Below are 16,556 nucleotides of genomic sequence, written 5' to 3' on the forward strand. Positions count from 1 at the left end.
CAGAGGGAGGGCCAAAGAAATGAGCGCCGATTGGCTGGGAGGGGAACTGACAGTGATGTACACCAATGAGAGAGACTCACAGCAGGAAGGGCGAAGAAGGACACACCCAGGAGCGCGAAGCCGGCAGCTAGGAGTCGGCCCAACCAGGTGCGGGGTGTTTTGTCACCATAGCCGATGGTGGTGAGAGTAATCTGGAAGTAGAAACACACACACACACACACACACACACACACACAGAATAAGTCTTCCAGTGGTAAATACTATACAGAGCAAAACTAGTAAAACAGCATGGTACTAGAGAGACATTCTATTGGTCAGTCTCATCCTAGATCTGGAGAAAGGGAAATTCATACCCAAGTCAGTGGGTGTGTGTGTCAAATCAAATGTTATTTGTCACATGCTTCGTAAACAACAGGTGTAGGCTAACTGTGAAATGCGTATGGGTCCTTTTCCAACAATAGCAGAATTGGTCAGGAGCCCAGAAGACGACTGCTATCCAATGCAATGCAATCTTTCCTGTGTGAGTGAGTGTGTGTGTGGTACTGACCGTTCCCCACCAGAGGGAGTCTGCGTAGGTGTTGAACTCTGTGTTGACATCCTTCTCTGCCAGGTAAACCAGGAAGGAGGCAAAGATCAGGACCAGGAAACCAATGTACCACGCTGTAATGAGCTCCTGAGACCGAGAAAGGAGGGGGGAGGGGCAGGTAGTCATCAAAAGATCATCAAAAACATAATCAATTAACATCAATCAATATATTCCAAATATTAAAGAGCAAACAACACAATCACCACCATCACCTGACAACACAATCACCTGACAACACAAACACCACCACTTGACAACATAATAATCACCTGACAACATAATAATCACCTGACAACATAATAATCACCTGACTACATAATAATCACCTGACAACATAATCACCATCACCTGACAACACAAACACCACCACTTGACAACATAATAATCACCTGACAACATAATAATCACCTGACAACATAATAATCACCTGACAACACAATCCCCACCATCACCTGACAACACAATAAACACCAGACAACACAATCCCCACCATCACCTGACAACACAATAAACACCAGACAACACAATCCCCACCATCACCTGAAAACACTATAATCATTATCACCTGACAACATTATAATCATTATCACCTGACCACACAACCACCATCATCACCTGACAACACAACATCATCACCTGACAATACAACAACATCATCACCTGACAACACAATTGACACCGTCACCTGACAACAGTATAACACCATCACATGACAACACAATCACCTCCACCACCTGACAACACAACAATCACCTTCACCACCTGACAACACTACAATCACCTCCATCACCTGACAACACTACAATCATCACCACCATCACCTGACAACACTACAATCACCTCCACCACCTGACAACACTACAATCATCACCACCATCATCTGACACCACCACCACCATCACCTAACAACACTATAAATCACCACCACCACTTGACAACACAATCATCACCACCTGTCAACACAATCACCACCACCTGTCAACACAATCACCGCCATCACCTGACAACACAATCACCACCACCTGTCAACACAATCATCACCACCTGTCAACACAATCACCACCACCTGTCAAAACTATAATCATCACCATCACCTGACAACACAATCACCACCTGAAACCACAATCACCACCTGACAACACAATCACCACCACCTATCAAAACTATAATCATCACCATCACCTGACAACACTATAATCATCACCATCACCTGACAACACAATCACCACCTGAAACCACAATCACCACCTGAAACAACAATCACCTCCACCACCTGACAACACAATCACCTCCATCACCTGACAACACAATCACCGCCATCACCTGACAACACTATAATCATCACCGCCATCACCTGACAATACTATAAACCACCACCATCACCTGACAACACAATCACCATCACCTGACAACACTATAAATCACCACCACCATCTGACAACACCATAAACATCACCATCACCTGACAACACTATAATCACCACCATCACCTGACAACACTATAATCATCACCAGACACCACTGTAAACCACCACCATCACCTGACAACACAATCCCCACCATCAGCTGACAACACAATCCCCACCATCACCTGACAACACAATCCCCACCATCACCTGACAACACAATCCCCACCATCACCTAACGTTTATAATCATCACCACCTGACAACACTATAATCATCATCACCTGACAACACTATAATCACCTGACAACATAATCACCTCCACCACTTGACAACACAATCACCACCATCACCTGACAACACAATCCCCACCATCACCTGACAACACAATCCCCACCATCACCTGACAACACAATCCCCACCATCACCTGACAACACAATCCCCACCATCACCTAACGTTTATAATCATCACCACCTGACAACACTATAATCATCATCACCTGACAACACTATAATCACCTGACAACATAATCACCACCACCACTTGACAACACAATCACCACCACTACTTGGCAACGCAATCACCACCACCACTTGGCAACGCAATCACCACCACCACTTGGCAACGCAATCACCACCAACACCCGGCAACGCAATCACCACCAACACCCGGCAACGCAATCACCACCACCACCCGGCAACGCAATCACCACCCGGAAACGCAATCACCACCTGGCAACGCAATCACCACCTGGCAACGCAATCACCACCTGGAAACGTAATCACCACCTGGAAACGTAATCACCACCTGGCAACACAATCACCACCAGTTAACACAATCACCACCACCACCACCTGACAACACAATCACCACCACCACTTGACAACACAACCACCACCACTACTTGGCAACGCAATCACCACCACCACTTGGCAACGCAATCACCACCACCCGGCAATGCAATCACCACCCGGCAACGCAATCACCACCTGGCAACGCAATCACCACCTGGAAACGTAATCACCACCTGGAAACGTAATCACCACCTGGCAACACAATCACCACCTGGCAACACAATCACCACCAGTTAACACAATCACCACCACCACCACCTGACAACACAATCACCACCACCACTTGACAAAACAATCACCACTTGACAACGCAATCACCACCACCACCCGGCAACGCAATCACCACCACCACCTAGGCAACGCAATCACCACCACCACCCGGCAACGCAATCACCACCCGGCAACGCAATCACCACCCGGGCAACGCAATCACCACCGGGCAACGCAATCACCACCCGGCAACGCAATCACCACCCGGCAACGCAATCACCACCCGGCAACGCAATCACCACCCGGCAACGCAATCACCACCCGGCAACGCAATCACCACCCGGCAACGCAATCACCACCCGGCAACGCAATCCCCACACGGCAACGCAATCACCACCTGGCAACGCAATCACCACCAGTTAACACAATCACCACCAGTTAGCACAATCACCACCACCACCACCTGACAACACTATAATCATCATCACCTGACAACACAATCACCACCGTCACCTGACAACAGTATAACACCATCACATGACAACACAATCACCTCCACCACCTGACAACACTACAATCACCTCCACCACCTGACAACACTACAATCACCTCCACCACCTGACACCACTACAACCATCACCACCATCATCTGACACCACTACAACCATCACCACCATCATCTGACACCACTACAACCATCACCACCATCATCTGACAACACTATAACCATCACCACCATCACCTGACAACACTATAAACCACCACCACCCACCACAATCACCTGACAAGGCAATCCCCACCACAATCCCCTGACAAGGCAATCCCCACCACAATCACCTGACAAGGCAATCCCCACCACAATCACCTGACAAGGCAATCCCCACCACAATCACCTGACAACGCAATCCCCACGACCTATAGCTGACAACGCAATCCCCTCCACCACCTGACAAAACAAGTACCTCCACCACAATCATCGCCACCATCACCTGACAACACAATCACCACCGTCACCTGACAACAGTATAACACCATCACATGACAACACAATCACCTCCACCATCTGGCAACACAACAATCACCTTCACCACCTGACAACACTACAATCACCTCCACCACCTGACAACACTACAATCACCTCCACCACCTGACAACACTACAATCATCAACACCACCATCATATGACAACACTACAATCATCACCACCATCATCTGACAACACTATAAACCACCACCTGATAACACAATCACCACCTGACAACATAATCACCACTACCTCCTGACAACACAATCACCAAGTGACAACACAATCACGACCATCACCTGACAACACAATCACCACCATCACCTGATAACACTATAATCGTCACCATCACCTGACAACACTATAAACCACCACCTGATAACACTATAAACCACCACCTGATACCACTACCACCTGACAACACAATCACCACCATCACCTGACAGCATTATAACCACCACCATCACCTGATAACACTATAATCCTCACCAACACTATAATCCCCACCATCACCTGACAACACAATCCCCACCATCACCTGACAACACAATCCCCACCACAATCACCTGACAACACAATCCCCACCATCACCTGACAACGCAATCCCCACCACAATCACCTGACAAGGCAATCCCCACCACAATCACCTGACAACGCAATCCCCACGACCTATAGCTGACAACGCAATCACCTCCACCACCTGACAACACTGTAATCATCACCACCACCACTTGGCAACACAATCACCACCACCACTTGGCAACACAATCACCACCACCACTTGGCAACACAATCACCACCACCACCTGGCAACACAATCACCACCGTCACCTGACAACAGTATAACACCATCACATGACAACACAATCACCTCCACCACCTGACAACACAACAATCACCTTCACCACCTGACAACACAACAATCACCTTCACCACCTGACAACACAACAATCACCTTCACCACCTGACAACACAACAATCACCTCCACCACCTGACAACACTACAATCATCATCACCACCTGACAACACAACAAATCACCACCTGACAACACAACAATCACCTTCACCACCTGACAACAACAATCACCTTCACCACAGGACAACACAACAATCACCTCCACCATCTGACAACACTACAATCATCAACACTATCACATGTCAACACTATAAACCACCACCTGATAACACAATCACCACCTGACAACACAATCACCACTACCTCCTGACAACACAATCACCACGTGACAACACAATCACCACGTGACAACACAATCACGACCATCACCTGACAACACAATCACCACCACAATCACCTGACAACGCAATCCCCACCACAATCACCTGACAACACAATCCCCACCACAATCACCTGACAATGCAATCCCCACCCCAATCACCTGACAACGCAATCCCCACGACCTATAGCTGACAATGCAATCACCTCCACCACCTGACAACACAATCCCCTCCACCACAATCATCGCCACCATCACCTGACAACACTGTAATCATCGCCACCATCACCTGACAACACTATAATCATCACCACCATAAACCACCACCACCACCTGACAACACAATCACCACCACCTGACAACACTATAAACCACCACCACCTGACAACACTATAATCATCACCATCACCTGACAAGACTATAAACCCCCACCACCACCTGTCAACACAATAAACCACCCCCACCTGACAACACTATAATCACCATCACCTGACAACACAATAATCCCCATCACCTGACAACACAATAATCCCCATCACCTGACAACACAATAATCACCATCACCTGACAACACAATAATCACCATCACCTGACAACACAATAATCACCATCACCTGACATCCCTGACTACCAGTCTAAGGTGGATATCGTTTCTGAGGTCCGCGACCCTAACCTTTCAGTATGTGTACAGTATCTTTGGGTGTTGTGGTTGGCATGACACCCACTGTCATTTTGCTTTGACCACATATCACTAATACTAGTCGTTTCATCATCCACTGTGTGTATGTGTGTGTGTGTGTGTGTGTGTGTGTGTGTGTGTGTGTGTGTGTGTGTGTGTGTGTGTGTGTGTGTGTGTGTGTGTGTGTGTTTATGTCCACCTTGCTGTGGGCATAGACCACAGAGCCCAGTAGTTTCCAGGTGCCTCCTCGTCTGTCCATGCGTACCATCCGGAGGATCTGGAGGAACCGCATGCTGCGCAGGGCAGAGGTGGCAAATATGTTCCCCTGGGTACCCGCTGCGATCACCGCCAACGACGCCACAAACACTATGAAGTCTATGGAGAAAGAGGGGGAAGAAAGAGGAGGTGAAAGGAGAGAAGAGAGAAGGTGAAAGGAAAGAGAGGAGGTGAAAGGAAAGAGACGAGGTGAAAGGAGAAAGAGGAGTGAAAGGGGGTAAGAGAAAGAGAGATGCACAATGCACATCCAGTACACACTCAGTCCCAGTAAGCTCAGACACATATCAATAGATCAATAACTATCAATTAGCTACTGCTCTTTGGAAACCATGTATGTATGTATGTATGTATTTAAATACTACTCTGTACATGTATCGTAAGTACAGTCGTGGCCAAAAGTTTTGAGAACGACACAAATTAATTTTCACGAAGTCTGCTTCCTCAGTTTGTATGACGACAATTTGCATATACTCCAGAATGTTATGAAGAGTGATCAGATGAATTGTCATTAATTGCAAAGTCCCTCTTTGCCATGCAAACGAACTGAATCACACAAAAAAAATCCACTGCATTTCAGCCCTGCCACAAAAGGACCAGCTGACATGTCATTAATTCTCTCTTTAACACAGGTGTGAGTGTTGACGAGGACAAGGCTGGAGATCACTCTGTCATGCTGAGTTCTAATAACAGACTGGAAGCTTCAAAAAGGAGGGTGGTGCTTGGAATCATTGTTCTTCTTCTGTCAACCACGCTTACCTGCAAGGAAGCACGTGCCGTCGTCATTGCTTTGCACAAAAAGTGCTTCACAGGCAAGGATATTGCTGCCAGTAAGATTGCACCTAAATCAACCATTTATCGGATCATCAAGAATTTCAAGGAGAGCGGTTCAATTGTTGTGAAGGCTTCAGGGCACCCAAGAAAGTCCAGCAAGCACCAGGACCGTCTCCTAAAGTTGATTCAGCTGCGGGATCGGGGCACCACCAGTATAGCGCTTGCTCAGGAATGGCAGCAGGCAGGTGTGAGTGCATCTACACGCACAGTGAGGCGAAGACTTTTGGAGGATGGCCTGGTGTCAAGAAAAGCAGCAAAGAAGCCACTTCTCTCCAGGAAAAACATCGGGGACAGACTGATATTCTGCAAAAGGTACAGGGATTGGACTGCTGAGGACTGGGGTAAAGTCATTTTCTCTGATGAATCCCGTTTCCGATTGTTTGGGACATCCAGAAAAAAGCTTGTCCGGAGAAGACAAGGTGAGCGCTACCATCAGTCCTGTGTCATGCCAACAGTAAAGCATCCTGAGACCATTCATGTGTGGGGTTTCTTCTCAGCCAAGGGAGTGGGCTCACTCACAATTTTGCCTAAGAACACAGCCATGAATAAAGAATGGTACCAACACATCCTCCGAGAGCAACTTCTCCCAACCATCCAGGAACAGTTTGGTGACGAACAATGCCTTTTCCAGCATGATGGAGCACCTTGCCATAAGGCAAAAGTGATAACTAAGTGGCTCGGGGAACAACACAACAATATTTTGGGTCCATGGCCAGGAAACTCCCCAGACCTTAATCCCATTGAGAATTTGTGGTTCATCCTCGAGGTGGGTGGACAAACAAAAACCCACAAATTCTGACAATCTCCAAGCATTGATTATGCAAGAATGGGCTGCCATCAGTCAGGATGTGGCCCAGAAGTTAATTGACAGCATGCCAGGGCGGATTGCAGAGGTCTTGAAAAAGAAGGGTCAACACCGCAAATATTGACTCTTTGCATCAACTTCATGTAATTGTCAATAAAAGCCTTTGACACTTATGAAATGCTTGTAATTATACTTCAGTATTCCATAGTAACATCTGACAAAAATATCTAAACACACACAGGGTCAAAGGTCACGTGAAGGACATTTCCGGTCACGACTTGCAGACTTGTTTTTGAGTTGCTGTGCGTTTTGTTGCCAACCTGTTTTGCTACCTGACAAATTTACGGTTTTTACTTTTTAATTACCGTTTATATTTTTGTTTTTTCCTACTCAACTTTTTCACTCCGGACGCTTTATCTGGACACGGTTCGTCAGGACCTCCAACAGCCGAAGCTAAGTAGTAACATTAACATGATGCCTTCTAATTGCAGTCGCTGTACTCGCCTTACGGCGAGGATAGCTGTGCTACAAGCCCAGCTTCAGACGCAATCGCTAGGCAAGGGTAATTTCAGTGTAGGAAAGGATGAAACCGCGTCTGTGCCACCAGTAAGTACAGATAGTAGTATAAATCCCCTGGCACAGTCCCCGCAGCCGGACAACTTTCTCACTGTTTCTGGAAGGAAATGCTGTAGGAACGCTCAACCGGTGTCGCTCATTCAGCCGACAGAAACTTTCAACCGGTTTTACCCATTAAGCAGCGGGTCGGAGTCAGAGGCAGAGTCTTCTCTGGTCTCTACTCCTCCCGTTACGGGGTCTGAGACGCCGAAGCTTCCCACCATTAGCTCTGACAAATTGAAAACTCTAGTCATTGGCGACTCCATTACCCGCAGTATTAGACTTGAGAATCATCCAGTGATCATACACTGTTTACCGGGGGGCAGGGCTACCGACGTTAAGGCTAATCTGAAGATGGTGCTGGCTAAAGCTAAAACTGGCGAGTGTAGAGAGTATAGAGATATTGTTATCCACGTCGGCACCAACGATGTTAGGATGAAACAGTCAGAGATCACCAAGCGCAACATAGCTTCTGCGTGTAAATCAGCTAGAAAGATGTGTCGGCATCGAGTAATTGTCTCTGGCCCCCTCCCAGTTAGGGGGAGTGATGAGCTCTACAGCAGAGTCTCACAACTCAATCGCTGGTTGAAAACTGTCATTATTGAAAGAGATCATGATACCTCACATCTCAAAATAGGGCTACTTAATGTTAGATCCCTTACTTCAAAGGCAATTATAGTCAATGAACTAATCACTGATCATAATCTTGATGTGATTGGCCTGACTGAAACATGGCTTAAGCCTGATGAATTTACTGTGTTAAATGAGGCCTCACCTCCTGGCTACACTAGTGACCATATCCCCCGTGCATCCCGCAAAGGCGGAGGTGTTGCTAACATTTACGATAGCAAATTTCAATTTACAAAAAAAAAAATGACGTTTTCGTCTTTTGAGCTTCTAGTCATGAAATCTATGCAGCCTACTCAATCACTTTTTATAGCTACTGTTTACAGGCCTCCTGGGCCATATACAGCGTTCCTCACTGAGTTCCCTGAATTCCTATCGGACGTTGTAGTCATAGCGGATAATATTCTAATCTTTGGTGACTTTAATATTCACATGGAAAAGTCCACAGACCCACTCCAAAAGGCTTTCGGAGCCATCATCGACTCAGTGGGTTTTGTCCAACATGTCTCTGGACCCACTCACTGTCACAGTCATACGCTGGACCTAGTTTTGTCCCATGGAATAAATGTTGTGGATCTTAATGTTTTTCCTCATAATCCTGGACTATCGGACCACCATTTTATTACGTTTGCAATTGCAACAAATAATCTGCTCAGACCCCAACCAAGGATCATCAAAAGTCGTGCTATAAATTCACAGACAACACAAAGATTCCTTGATGTCCTTCCAGATTCCCTCTGTCTACCCAAGGACGCCAGAGGACAAAAATCAGTTAACCACCTAACTGAGGAACTCAACTTAACCTTGCGCAATACCCTAGATGCAGTTGCACCCCTAAAAACTAAAAACATTTCTCATAAGAAACCCTGGTACACAGAAAATACCCGAGCTCTGAAGCAAGCTTCCAGAAAATTGGAACGGAAATGGCGCCACACCAAACTGGAAGTCTTCCGACTAGCTTGGAAAGACAGTACTGTGCAGTACCGAAGAGCCCTTACTGCTGCTCGATCATCCTATTTTTCTAACTTAATTGAGGAAAATAAGAACAATCCGAAATTCCTTTTTGATACTGTCGCAAAGCTAACTAAAAAGCAGCATTCCCCAAGAGAGGATGACTTTCACTTTAGCAGTGATAAATTCATGAACTTCTTTGAGGAAAAGATTATGATTATTAGAAAGCAAATTACGGACTCCTCCTTAAATCTGCGTATTCCTTCAAAGCTCAGTTGTCCTGAGTCTGCACAACTCTGCCAGGACCTAGGATCAAGAGAGACGCTCAAGTGTTTTAGTACTATATCTCTTGACACAATGATGAAAATAATCATGGCTTCTAAACCTTCAAGCTGCATACTGGACCCTATTCCAACTAAACTACTGAAAGAGCTGCTTCCTGTGCTTGGCCCTCCTATGTTGAACATAATAAACGGCTCTCTATCCACCGGATGTGTACCAAACTCACTAAAAGTGGCAGTAATAAAGCCTCTCTTGAAAAAGCCAAACCTTGACCCAGAAAATATAAAAAACTATCGGCCTATATCGAATCTTCCATTCCTCTCAAAAATTTTAGAAAAGGCTGTTGCGCAACAACTCACTGCCTTCCTGAAGACAAACAATGTATACGAAATGCTTCAGTCTGGTTTTAGACCCCATCATAGCACTGAGACGGCACTTGTGAAGGTGGTAAATGACATTTTAATGGCATCGGACCGAGGCTCTGCATCTGTCCTCGTGCTCCTAGACCTTAGTGCTGCTTTTGATACCATCGATCACCACATTCTTTTGGAGAGATTGGAAACCCAAATTGGTCTACACGGACAAGTTCTGGCCTGGTTTAGATCTTATCTGTCGGAAAGATATCAGTTTGTCTCTGTGAATGGTTTGTCCTCTGACAAATCAACTGTAAATTTCGGTGTTCCTCAAGGTTCCGTTTTAGGACCACTATTGTTTTCACTATATATTTTACCTCTTGGGGATGTTATTTGAAGCAGCAAACTGTGAAAATTAATATTTGTGCATTCTCAAAACTTTTGGCCTGGACTGTATACTTAAATCAAAATCAAATCAAATTTATTTATATAGCCCTTCGTACATCAGCTGATATCTCAAAGTGCTGTACAGAAACCCAGCCTAAAACCCCAAACAGCAAGCAATGCAGGTGTAGAAGCACGGTGGCTAGGAAAAACTCCCTAGAAAGGCCAAAACCTAGGAAGAAACCTAGAGAGGAACCAGGCTATGTGGGGTGGCCAGTCCTCTTCTGGCTGTGCCGGGTGGAGATTATAACAGAACATGGCCAAGATGTTCAAATGTTCATAAATGACCTGGATACTTACACATGATTTTGTAGTTGAATAGACACACACACACACACACACACACAGACAGGGAGAGAGAGACAGAGACAGCGTCTTGCCTATGACACAGAAGGGTTTCCTGGCGAAGCGTAGTCTCCCCTGCCATCCTCTGTAGCGACAGCAGCAGCCAGATGCCCAAACCCTCACAGCGTATTCCAGACCAAACACCACGATCATCACAAACTCCTGTAGGGGGAGACAGACAGCGAGAGAGAAAACACCATGATCATTACAACCTCATCTAGGGGGAGACAGAGGGAGAGGGTCAGTCATGGGTCATAATGAGGAAACCAACTGAACAGCACAGATCAGCATAGGGTCACAGCAAGGTCAGTTAAAGAAGCTCACCATCTGTTTACAAAATGAACATCTGTGACAATGGACAAAGAGTTAGAGGAGGAGAAGGACAAAGGAAAGAGAATGGGAGTGGAAACAGACAAAATCATTCTCCTTAGTCACTGTCAGTGTTGCCAAATATAGTGCTATATATAGTATCAGAGTCAAAAGTTTGGACACACCTACTCATTCAAGGGTTTTTCTTTATTTTTACTAGAATAGAATAATAGGGAAGACATTAAAACTATAAAGTAACAATCATGTAGTAACCAAAAAAGTGTTAAACAAATCCAAATATACAGTTGAAGTCGGAAGTTTACATACACCTTAGTCAAATACATTTTAACTCCGTTTCACAATTCCTGACATTTTATCCAAGTACAAATTCCCTGTCTTAGGTCAGTTAGGATCACCACTTTATTTTAAGAATGTGAAATGTCAGAATAATAGAAGAGAGAATTATCAGCTTTCATCACATTCCCAGTGGGTCAGAAGTTTACATACACTCAATTAGTATTTGGTAGCATTGCCTTTAAATTGTTTAACTTGGGTCAAACGTAGCCTTCCACAAGCTTCCCACAATAAGTTGGGTGAATTTTGGCCCATTCCTCCTGACAGAGCTGGTGTAACAGTCAGATTTGTAGGCATCCTTGCTCGCACACACTTTTAAAGTTCTGCCCACAAATTTTCTATAGGATTGAGGTCAGGGCTTTGTGATGGCCACTTCAATACCTTGACTTTGTTGTCCTTAAGACATTTTGCCACATCTTTGGAAGTATGCTTGCGGTCATTGTCCATCTGAAAGACCCATTTGCGACCAAGCTTTAACTTCCTGACTGATGTCTTGAGATGTTGCTTCAATATATCCACATAATTTTCCTATCTCATGATGCCATCTATTTTGTGAAGCGCACCAGTCCCTCCTGCAGCAAAGCACCCCCACAACATGATGCTGCCACCCCCGTGCTCCACGGTTGGGATGGTGTTCTTTGGCTTGCAAGTCTCCTCTGTTTTCCTCCAAGCATACTTCCAAAGTTGTGCCAAAATGGCTTAATAAGTACAACAAAGTCAAGGTATTTGACCTAAATGTGTGGGCAGAACTGAAAAAGTGTGTGCGAGCATGGAGGCCTACAAACTTGACTCAGTTACACCAGCTCTGTCAGGAGGAATGGGGCAGTTAAGTTCAACAATTTAAAGGCAATGCTACCAAATACTGAGTGTATGTAAACTTCTGACAATCTGGGAATGTGATGAAAGAAATAAAAGCTGAAATAAATCAGTCTCTCAACTATTATTCTGACATTTCACATTCTTAAAATAAAGTGGTGATCATAACTGACCTAAGACAGAGAATTTTTACTTGGATTAAATGTTAGGAAGCATGAAAAACGGAGTTCAAATGTATTTGGCTAAGGTGTATGTAAACTTCCGACTTCAACTGTATATAGTAATTAATTGATGTTTGTCTCTCTCTGTTCCATTTCCCATATTTAATTTGGATTAGCGGGTAAATTGGCTCAATCTTCCATAACAGTACTGTTCACGTAAGCAAAGCTCAATAAGGAATAAAATACTGATTCAAAGAGGGAATGGGCATAATGTAGAATCATTAAAATACAAGGTTGACCATTAATTAACAGTTAGAGAGGAGGGCAAACAGGAGAGAGAAACAGAGCAAGAAAGATTGGGAGAGAGAGAGAAAGGGAGATAGAAGGGGTGGAGGGAGAGAGAGAGGAAGGGAGATAGAAGAGGTGGAGGGAGAGAGAGAGGAAGGGAGATAGAAGAGGTGGAGGGAGAGAGAGAGGAAGGGAGATAGAAGGGGTGGAGGGAGAGAGAGAGGAAGGGAGATAGAAGGGGTGGAGGGAGAGAGAGAGGAAGGGAGGGAAATCAAACAGGTGATAAAGGCAGAGAGTAAAAGCAGAAAGCCATCCTCCTAAAGATGAAAGAGGAAGTAGTGATTATGGCTGTTTGGATTACTGGTTCATGTCTGGGATTTCCTGTATACTCAACAATACCTGAGTCCTCCCGCCTGCTTACACCACCGTTTCTTACACTGCCATTCTTCCGCGGAACACACACACACACTCAACGGCAGGTGTGACGGAAAGCAGAATCAGACACTCTGTAGCTCTTCCCCAGTATGATGTTGTAATCACACTCAGACAAATGCAGTACACATACGGTCCAGAAAATGGCAGACCTGGGTTCGAATACTATTCGGAATCATTTCAAATACTTTAGCTAAGCTTAATTGAACTTGCCTGGCACAATGGAACCAATAGAACAGTCCCAAAACTACAAACCCCACCCATATGGCACTCCAGGCAGGCTAGAGTAAACATTCAAAGTATTTGAAAGATTTCAAATACTATTTGAACCGAGGTGTGAAAAATGATGTTACAGTATATGGTTTATATAGCTGCCCCTAAACCACCCTACCACTTAGGAGCAATGCCTGGGCTAGTCAGATAAAGGGAGAGGAAGATTCAGTGGGATAACCAGTGTTTACACTAACAGTATATCAACTTAGCTACTGTAGGTTCCAGTCTGCCTCCGCTTTCTCCAACCTGTTGTTGTCTTGCCAAACAAGGCAATGATATAGTGATGTTGAAAGCAAAACCAGACAGGTACTCAGGCTAACACATTACTGATTCAGAATCGTGTTAAGGTAGGTTGGCACTTGGCAGGGGCAAATTGTACTTTTAGTGTAAAAAAAAAATAAAAATAAACTGGTCCTAAATCAGCCCTCCTACTCTGAGAGGCTTGGTACATCTGGCCCGTGGAGCTGGGTGTATGGTGGAGGGGAGGAGATGGGGGCTGACGGCTTACCAGGATGAAGAGGCCTTCGTTGGCTATCTTTTGATGGTCTGGTATGGTGGAGAACACAGACAGAACCAGACAGCTGAACACCAGCAGGAAACTGTAACACACACACAGACAGGTCAACATACACTCTAAACATAGCCAAATGCTTAGACAGACACAAAAATAGACATTAGGCAGACAAGTGTGTATATGGTGAGAGAGGGAGAAACAGACCATGGCTATAAGATAGAATTGGTTTTATTTTTCATTGTACTCTAGTATAGATTATTAACTTGAGTGTGCGGAACAATGGACACTGGTCACTTCTGTGGGACAATGTCACACATTCATCCAGCCTTGCATTGTGTCCACAGTAGATGTATTTGATAATTACAATTATGGTGTTGTACTCTGCACAGGATGTCTGGCATGCTGAGTGGACACAGATTCTCACAACACCATTATCCCAGAAACCCTAAACCCACTCCAATTTGCATACCACCCCAACAGATCCACCGATGATACAATCTCTATTGCACTCCACACTGCCCTTTCCCACCTGGACAAAAGGAACACCTGTGTGAGAATGCTATTCATTGACAACAGCTCAGCGTTCAACACCCTAGTGCCCTCAAAGCTCATCAATAAGCTAAGGACCCTGGGACTAAACACCTCCCTCTGCAACTGGATCCTTGACTTCCTGACGGGCCGCCCTCGGGTGCTAAGGGTAAGTAACAACACATCCGGGGTGTGTGCTCAGTCCCCTCCTGTACTCCCTGTTCACTCATGACTGCATGGCCAGGTATGACACCAACACCATCATTACGTTTACCGATGACAACAGTGGTAGGACTGATCACTGACAATGATGAGACAGCCTATAGGGAGGAGGTCAGAGGCCTGGCCGTGTGGTGCCAGGACAACAACCTCTCCCTCAACGTGATCAAGACAAAGGAGATGATTGTGGATTACAGGAAAAAGAGGACAGAGCACGCCCCCATTCTCATCGACGGGGCTGCAGTTTAGCAGGTTGAGAGCTTCAAGTTCCTTGGTGTCCACATCACCAACAATCGAACAGGGTCCAAGCACACCAAGACCGTCGTGAAGAGGGCACGACTAAACCTATTCCCCCTCAGGAGACTGAAAATATTTGGCATCGGTCCTCAGATCCTCAAAAGGTTCTACAGCTGCACCATCGAGAGCATGGTTGCATCACTGCCTGGTATGGCAACTGTGCGATCACCCTGGCCAAGCTTCCTGCCATCCAGGACCTCGACACCAGGCGGGGTCAGAGGAAGACCCTAAAAATTGTCAAAGACTCCAGCCACCCTAGTCATAGACTGTTCTCTCGGATACCTCTCATGGCAAGAGGTACTGGAGCGCCAAGTCTAGGTCCAAGAGGCTTCTAAACAGCTCCTACCCACAAGCCATAAGACTCCTGAACACCTAATCAAATAGCTACCCAGACAATTACACCGCTGCTACTCTCTGTTGTTATCTATGCTTTGTCACTTTAATAACTCTACCTACATGTACATTTTACCTCAACTAACCGGTGCCCCAGCACATTGACTCTGTACCAGTACCCTCCTGTATATAGTCCCATTGTTATTTTACTGCTGCTCTTGAATTACTTGTTACTTTTATTTCTTATCGTTTTTTTTTTAAACTGCATTGTTAGTTAGGGGCTCATAATAAGTATTTTACCTGTTGTATTCGGTGCATGTGACTAATACATTTTGATTACAATACCAGTACTTTTGGAACGCACAAGGTTCTTTGACAGTTGGAGCAGTGCCGTTAACCCGACTCCATTCCAGGTGATCCCAGTGGAGTTTTTTTCCCCTCTCTCATGTGAATATTCTGGGAGCACAGTACGATTAGCCAGGTGGCAGCTGCTGAGGTAGAGGCTAG

General features: G+C 45.5%; 1 protein-coding gene across 2 annotated transcripts in view; it reads right to left on the reverse strand.

Moving 5' to 3' along the window:
* LOC139392229 (potassium voltage-gated channel subfamily KQT member 4-like) overlaps positions 1-16,556 on the reverse strand; it is a 108,229-nt gene that overhangs the window by 19,603 nt on the left and 72,070 nt on the right. For both annotated transcript variants that reach the window (XM_071140064.1, XM_071140065.1), the window contains exons 2-6: positions 14,667-14,757; positions 11,561-11,687; positions 6,196-6,371; positions 548-673; positions 81-191 (exon numbers count right to left, since the gene is read on the reverse strand). In XM_071140064.1, the coding sequence (XP_070996165.1) occupies positions 81-191; positions 548-673; positions 6,196-6,371; positions 11,561-11,687; positions 14,667-14,757 (631 nt within the window). The remainder of the gene's footprint in view (positions 1-80; positions 192-547; positions 674-6,195; positions 6,372-11,560; positions 11,688-14,666; positions 14,758-16,556) is intronic.

This window comes from Oncorhynchus clarkii, chromosome 32, assembly GCF_045791955.1.
Source record: "Oncorhynchus clarkii lewisi isolate Uvic-CL-2024 chromosome 32, UVic_Ocla_1.0, whole genome shotgun sequence".
Classification (NCBI taxonomy): Eukaryota; Metazoa; Chordata; class Actinopteri; order Salmoniformes; family Salmonidae; genus Oncorhynchus; species Oncorhynchus clarkii.